Here is a 7,948-nt window from a genome sequence, read left to right as displayed (position 1 = left end):
GAACAAACAATCTGCTCGGTGTCTTTGGTTCTCAGTGACAGCTGAATGTAGTCCGCTTCACAATGGTTTGTTCATGTTCTCTAAGTCATTTAGGGAGCTGTTCCCAATGCAGTGCAAAAGTGCAAAATCGGTGGTTCTTCTGAGAACAATAAAAACACGGAAAAGGCTGTTATCTGGGAGAACTTTGATCTAAAGTTATGTAAAGATAAAAAGAGCTGTGCAGATCAGCCGCCTGTTCAGTCATGGCAAAGCTGTGAAGCAGAGAAGCAGATGAAGAGCTGAGGCGATGCAAACCAGGAGGTTTTGACACAAAATCTTGAATCTGCAAGAGGAGATCCTCAGCTGGTCTGAGTTTGAATCACACAGCAGAGAAACAGCCGTCATTTTCCCCACAGAGAGACATAAAGAGGATTCTAAACGGAGCGGTGAAGGACCAAACTTCATGAAAAAGCTTAAAGAATTATGGACTCAGAAACAAGCAGCAATTATGAAAACAGAAGTTTTATGGTAAGATGGAAAAAAAGGTTTTTTATTATCTGTTTGGTCTGAACCATTGTGCAGAAACGTTCATTTTTAACTAGTTTTCCTGTGATATAAGCTTCTAACCTTTAGTGTTTTATTAAATTCAACAAACAGAACACCTGTAAATATTGGCTAATTAGTTTTTGCTAAATATTTGAGCACTTTATATTAATAAAAGTGAAGTGCAAGTAAGACTTGCACAATACAACAGGAGAAAATTATCTTCAATAAATCTAAATTTACACATTTTCAAATGCATCTTTAAACCACAGAAAGTTGAACATGTTAACACAATTGTGCAAAAAAATAAAAATAAATAAATAATAGATAATAGGCTTGTATGATTTATGAAACCAATTTATTTTAAAGGATTTGACTAAATTCTGTCCTCTAGTTTAGTTTTTTTGTGCAAATCATGTGAAGTTTTGATTCTAAGTCTGTTAAATTAAATTACATTTTGACAAGTTTAGAACTCTTACACGCGGTTATGCTTTTTAGTCTGTTCAGCCGTAAACTGTTCTTGTGTTTTCTCAGCTCCAAGACAATGAGCTGTTCTCCTCCGAAGAAGACAACAGTCTCTACTTCACCTACAGCGGAGGGTGCAATGAGCTGGAAGTCAACAACTTGCACTATGAGGTAACTTTTTGGATCTTTTTTTGAACTCTTCACACACACCGTCCTCCACAGGTGTGCTTCATGGCAGAGATGGGTCTGTTCTCAGGTGGACACGGCAGCTCAGATCCCCTGGTATGAGAAGCTAGCAGAGTTTAAGTTACCTTGGGAAGTCACAGGAAACAAACAAATGGCCATCAACAACCTCACCCTTCGAGTCCGCAGCGGGCAGATGCTGGCGGTTATCGGCAGCTCAGGTGATGCTCAAAGCACTGATGCTCTCTGAACTGCTGTAGAGCTGCATAGGCCACAGCTGTTTGGGCAATTTATTTTTAATGTTTACCCATTTATTTTGAAAATTCAGTAAAATCGTATTAGTTAAAGCTGAAATTTTGAAAAAGCTAAGCAAAGTTTGGTGGGTTTGACATTAAAATAAAGCTTTAATTCTGTCTTCCTTTCTCCAGGATGTGGAAAAACATCTCTGCTGGACATCATAACTTGCAGGGGTGAAGGTGGGACAATGACGTCGGGTGAGGTTCTGATAAACGGGAAGCCCAACACGCCTCAGTTAGTGAAAAAAAGCATTGCTCACGTGCGCCAAGATGACCGTCTTCTTCCCCACCTCACCGTCAGAGAGACTCTCAGCTTTGTGGCTAAACTGAGGCTGCCCACTCACTTCACACAAGGTCAGAGGGACCAGAGGGTGAGGCCAAGACCAGATACTCAGCTTTTTCCTCTACACGAATCTTATTTGTCTGGATCCCACAGGCTGATGGAGAAAGGAAAGAAGCTGATGGGCTGTTGTTGTGTTTCAGGTGGACGATGTCATTGCAGAGCTGCGGCTGCGACAGTGTGCACACACCAGGGTGGGCAACGACTATGTGAGGGGTGTTTCTGGAGGAGAGCGAAGGAGGGTCAGCATCGCTGTGCAGCTTCTCTGGAATCCTGGTGAGACATTCAAATCTCAGAGAACAGAGATATGTATATATTAAAGTTACAGGCCCATTAGTTTAGTGATATTTGTTCTCTGTGACCTATTTAGTGGTTTAACCCCCCCAATCCAACCCCTTGATACTGAGTGTGAAGCAGGGAGGGTCCCATTTTTAGAGTCCCTTATTTGACGCGACCATGGATTTTGAATTCATGACCTTACAGTTTCAGGGTGGACACTCATCCATGAGGCCACTGAGTGAGTTTTAATAGGCTTTCATCCACACATTAGTCCACTTTCACTCACATGATCCGTTCCTTGCTTCTCTGAAGTCTGTCCCAGCTGTCATGACACAAAAGCAGACCAAAGCAGAGTTGTTACCAACGATGTATTTTAGAGTTTTAAATGTTGCATTTATTGTTTTGGGTTTTGCATTTCTGACAAAGAGTTAGTTTCTTTTGGATACTCTCTAAGTTGTTAGAAATATCAACTGTTTTTTTTCTTTAAAATATGATTGTTGCTAAAATTAATGTAATATTAGAGAAAATTCACCCTAATCATGTTAGACAACTACATGTTCTCTAGGATCCCTGAATAAATATTGAATGTTTTCTAAACTAAATATTTATGTTTTACTTTTTGAAGTATCCACCCTAAATGATCAATCCCATAATATGCTTTTAGAGATCCAAACAACTTCTAACAATTATCAATTTTAAGTTCAGTTTTAAACTAAGTTTATTTAGAAAAACATCAAATCACAACTAAGGTTGTTTAAAGCTACACAAAGAAACAAGAAAAATCAGACAGTCACATCAATTACAATATGGTTCAACTATCTTTTTAGATTAATAGATTATTTAAAAAAACAGCAGATGAAATTTAAAGGGTTTTTCATCCACTAAACAAACAAAAGACAAAACTTTCTTTCTAAATGGGAGACTCGGGAAGCTAGGCCGAGGTCAAAGATGGAAAATACGGTATTGGAAAATCAGCAGTGAGACGAATGCGTGGATTAGTAGCTGCATCAGTGAGACATAAGGCAGCAGACAAATCAAATCAAAATCCATGAAACACCTGACAGACCAGATGAGATAAGTCAGACTTTGCAGAAATACTTCAACATGAAATGGATAATTAACTATTTTTCTGTTTGAAGTGGACGTCCATTAAAATGATTTGATCACCAACATTTCCTAAAATCCCAATGATTTTAGGAAATGTACAAAAACAGAATGACAGAATAAGAGGAACAAAAAAGATGTTTTTTTTGACAAAGTTAAAAGTCTCTTTCATCTGTGTTTAAACTTCAGGCCTCTCTGCTTTTCAGCTGTGGATTCTTTTCTGCATTTCGCCGTTTATGCTCAGTTCGGTTCACATTCGGACTTTGGCTGGGTCATTGCAACACATTGAGCGTTATCTTTTTCAGCCATGTAGAGACGCGGGTCCACTTGAAGATCTGAGCCAAGCTTCAGCCTTCAGACAAGCGTTATGTTTGACTCTGCATAGGTTCAGTTATCAGGTGTGTTTCTCTGGTTCTTTGGCGGAAAAAAAAGTTTAAAGAATCCATTCTTCACAGTGCTGGACAACCTGAGTGGGATGAGGATTGTCCTGGTTTTGATGGTTGTTTGGATCCCATCAACGTCCATCCTCCTACTGCTTGTGTGGAGTTGGGTTCTGGGGGGCAGCGGTATGAATAATCATGAATCCTTCTCAACAGAAATGTACTCCAGCTCTTTCTGACTGACCCCAGGGGGCTCCCAGACCACCCAAGAGATACAGTCCCTGACAGACAGTCATGTTTGTTGTACCAGTGGTTTACCAGGCCTTTTCATCCTGCAGGAATTTTAATCCTGGATGAGCCAACTTCAGGTTTGGACAGCTTCACCGCCCACAACCTGGTGATCACGCTGTCGCGCCTAGCCCGGGGAAACCGTCTGGTCCTGCTGTCAGTCCACCAGCCTCGCTCAGACATCTTCCAGCTCTTTGACCTTGTGGTGCTGCTGTCTTCGGGTTCAGCTGTTTACTTTGGGGCTGCGCAGGACATGGTGTCCTACTTCACATCTCTGGGACACCCGTGCCCCCGTTACTGTAACCCTTCTGACTTCTATGGTGAGTCAATTGTTAAGCTCGGAGGTGGATCGTGCGGTTCTTCTTTCCTTTTTCTGTTGGCTCAAATCCCTTCATTGTCGTTGCATTGTTGGATTGTCCGCAGTGGATCTGATCAGCATAGACCGGCGGAGTCCAGAGAAAGAGGCTGAGTGTTTGGAACGAGCCAGACTTCTGTCTGAACAGTTTGCAGAGAAGGTCAGAGACACTGAGGACCACATGTGGAAATCTGCTGAAGCCAGCACAGCACAGACCGACGGGTAACTCTTTCTGGTTTTATTCCACATTATGGTCTGTTTGTAGCATCATTTTCTGTTCTACTCTAGTCAGTCTATAAGTATGATCTTTTCTCCAGTAATCCACATCAGCCGAGGAGGAGACAGGAAGAAATCATCACTATCTCCAAGGACAGGAACAAACTGCCAGGTGGACTGCACCAGTTTAAAGTACTCATCAGGTAAGAAAACACTTGTGCTGTAGAAGTCTGAACCAAAGCAGGTAACCCCCCCCCCCCCCCCCCCGACTGGTCTCTTTCAGGCGTCAGCTGTATAACGACTACAGAGACCTGGTCACCCTATTGGTGCACGGCTTCGAGGCCCTCCTCATGTCGCTGCTGATCGGTTTTTTGTACTACGGGGCCGGAGAAGAGAGGCTGAACATTCAGGACACGGTGGCGCTCCTCTATATGATTGTTGCTCTCACGCCGTTTGCTGTGGTGCTGGACGTCATAGCTAAATGTAAGCATTTCACGTAAAAAAAACAAGCTTTTCCAAAAAAAAAAAAAGGGATTTATTTAATCATAGTTCAAATTAAATGGAAAACTGAACTGAACTTTGTGCCACCCTACCACAAAGGGGTTTTCTCCTTATTCTTGTTAATCACAAATGCATTTAGTTCAAATGCAAACTTTAATTTTAATGTTTTTTATTAACAATAACGGCTGTGTTTTCTTTTAATTAAAATGTGTGAGCCTTGAATGGTTAAAAAAAAAGGCATTTAGCCTAAGAATTCCATCACATTGTGCTGCAGTAACAAATCACAGAGAACAACATGAGAAACAACATTGAGAAAATGGTGAGATACAACAGAGTCAAATTATGCAAACACTAACTGTATTTTACAGAACTTTGAGTAATCCAGATATCAAAAAGGTTCTTAAGTTTTTGTCTGTAACTTTTTATTAAAACAAAACAAAAAAAGTGATCGAAAACATTCTCATTTTATTATAACTTAATATTAAAAGTGGTCATTGCTAAAGTGATGAACAGATAAGGCTGTTTTTTTTCTGCAGACACTTAAGTTTTGAAATGTAAATGTAGTCTTGTCGTGATAAAAACAAATAATTTCAGACAATAAACTCCAGAAAACAAACCAACCTGCTCATAAAAAAACAAACTGTCATGCGAGCACATGTACACACTTATCATAGTGTATCGTTGTAAAACATTTATGGAAACAAACAAAACATAAAAATCTTTTATAGGCGATTCCGCCAAAAAAGCAAAATTTCCGTTTCCAGCATATTATTGTGTATTTAATGTTTTAACTCAAATAATATAATAAAGATTATATTTTGTTGTAATGTGAAACACACAAATTATTTAAAAATTACTAATATTTTTAAATATACTTTAAAAAGGCATCTACAGCTTTAATACATAGCATTTGTTGCCTGTCCTCACAGCCAAACGCTACAATTTACAGCTATGGATCATGAGCAAAACCCTTCAAAAATATATATAATTTTCCTTTTATTGTGACTCAAAATTCTACCAAGATTTTTTATAAAAGTGTGTAGATTTAGGTTAAAATACACATTCTGGTTGTGTCTTAATGGTTTGACTTCAAAACTTTTGGCAAAAAGTCCACTTTTACTGGTGTCACGGGACGACCATATAACCAAATGTTTAACCAGTTTATTAAGCTGCGCCTGCAGCAGCGTGGACTGTAACCTGTCAGCAGACTGATCCTTACTCTCTGCAGGTCACACAGAGAGGGCCATGCTCTTCCACGAGCTGGAGGACGGCATGTACTCTGTCACCTCTTACTTCTTTGCTAAGGTAAAGCGCTCCTGTACTGCGCCAGTAGGGGTCAGTCTTGCTTCACGCTGAGTCCTTCACTTACCCATGCATGACAAGTGTGTTAGTGTATTGCTTTGCAAGGGTTCCTATTTTTTAGAGTGTTCTCTTCATGTTCAGGTGTTGGGGGAGCTGCCAGAACACTGTGTATTCACCCTGGTCTATGGTCTGCCTATATACTGGCTGGCAGGTCTGAACGAGGCCCCGGATCGTTTCCTGCTCAACTTCTTGATGGTCTGGCTGATGGTTTACTGCAGTCGATCCATGGCTCTGTTTGTGGCTGCAGCCCTTCCCACTCTGCAGATCTCTGCCTTCATGGGCAACTCTCTGTTCACCGTCTTCTACTTGACAGGTGGTTTTGTCATCAGCCTGGAGAACATGTGGCTGGGTGAGGAGCCGGGTTCATTTGACTGAAGAAAAACTGTCACAGATCCTCAGAAATATGTCTAGGAGCTAAAAAGAAACCATAAAAAGTCATGTTTGCGCATGTTTCCACTCCACAGTGGCCTCTTGGCTTTCCTATGCTTCATTCATGCGTTGGGGTTTTGAGGGAATGCTGCAGCTGCAGTTTAAAGGCAATAAGTACCCCGTCACCGTGGGAAACTTCACCTTTCAAATCGATGGCATACAAGTGAGTTTTGAAACACACATGTTAAGAAATAACTTTTGTTCAAGTTGGATGTTCCAAGACATTCAGGTGCTAAATCTCCACGTTCTCTTGTAGGTGGTGGAGGTCCTGAATATGAACCAGTACCCTTTGTTCTCCTGCTACCTGGTCCTGCTGGCAGTCTGCCTGGCCTTCATGGGACTCTATTTCCTGTGTCTTAAATTCATCAAACAGAAGTCAAGTCAGGACTGGTGACACTCCTCCAGCTTCAGCACTTATACCAAAATAAAAAACCTCTCCAAAAATACACAAAATCCTGGACAGAAGCTTGTTTTGTTGTGGATGGAATGAAAGGTGACCCTATTCGACTGGTTCGAATCTGAGTTCTCTCTTGATTTTACTGTTCAATTTATGTCATTTTACTGTGTAAAAATCAATAAATGATTCAACAAATGTTATGTTTTGAAGGAATTTAATGTTTTTTGTATAACAAATCATACTCCAATTGAAACTGGCAACACATGTCAGGTTAAAAAACCAAAATCCTGCAAAATTGTCATTTGAATTTCATGCAATACATCTTCCTGCCGCCGGATGGCACCAGAGCACTGCAACGTCATCAAAGTTAATTTCTTTTCTCCTTTTCTGTGATGCAAAACGATTAAAACGTTACTTTATTAACCCTTTTGCTATCTTAAATGACCCCACCCTTACATTGACGTGTTCTCCCTACCATGACAAAGGTGGATAAAGGTGGAAAGATTTCATGTAATCCATGGACACCAGTGATGATCACAAATCATTGAAGAAAAAGGTTCAGCGGCAAAGTGCCTAGGATAGCACAAGGGTTACACTTGTAACTGCAGCTTTTTCAAGCTTATTGTTTAGCAAATATTATCCTCTTGCCTGTGTTTTATTTTTTGCTGGTTGAAAGTTTAGAATATTGAGTGTAAAGGCTCTAAAAAAATAAAAGCCTTATGAGAGAATTTTATAAGCATTTTTTTTTTTTTTTGGACAGATAATGGTGTCAATCTCAGTCTTTACACTGACATTATAATCAGAAAATGCTTTTTAAAATACAGGTACTTG

At 40.2% G+C, this 7,948-nt stretch overlaps 1 protein-coding gene across 1 annotated transcript; it reads left to right on the top strand.

The window, feature by feature from the left end:
* The first annotated feature begins 221 nt into the window (after positions 1-221).
* abcg8 (ATP-binding cassette, sub-family G (WHITE), member 8) lies at positions 222-7,312 on the top strand. The gene is made up of 13 exons (XM_023963721.2): positions 222-507; positions 1,057-1,158; positions 1,244-1,391; positions 1,599-1,837; positions 1,950-2,082; positions 3,908-4,177; positions 4,281-4,434; positions 4,530-4,631; positions 4,712-4,911; positions 6,158-6,234; positions 6,373-6,640; positions 6,756-6,883; positions 6,977-7,312. The coding sequence occupies exons 1-13, from the start codon at positions 463-465 to the stop codon at positions 7,112-7,114; spliced, it is 2,004 nt and encodes a 667-aa protein (XP_023819489.1). The 5' UTR covers positions 222-462; the 3' UTR covers positions 7,115-7,312.
* Positions 7,313-7,948: the final 636 nt, after the last annotated feature.

This window comes from Oryzias latipes, chromosome 15, assembly GCF_053564925.1.
Source record: "Oryzias latipes strain Hd-rR chromosome 15, Olatipes_Hd-rR_3.1".
NCBI classification, from domain to species: Eukaryota; Metazoa; Chordata; class Actinopteri; order Beloniformes; family Adrianichthyidae; genus Oryzias; species Oryzias latipes.
The sequence above is the reverse complement of the archived record's forward strand: the minus strand, read 5'-3'. Positions and strand labels throughout refer to the sequence as shown.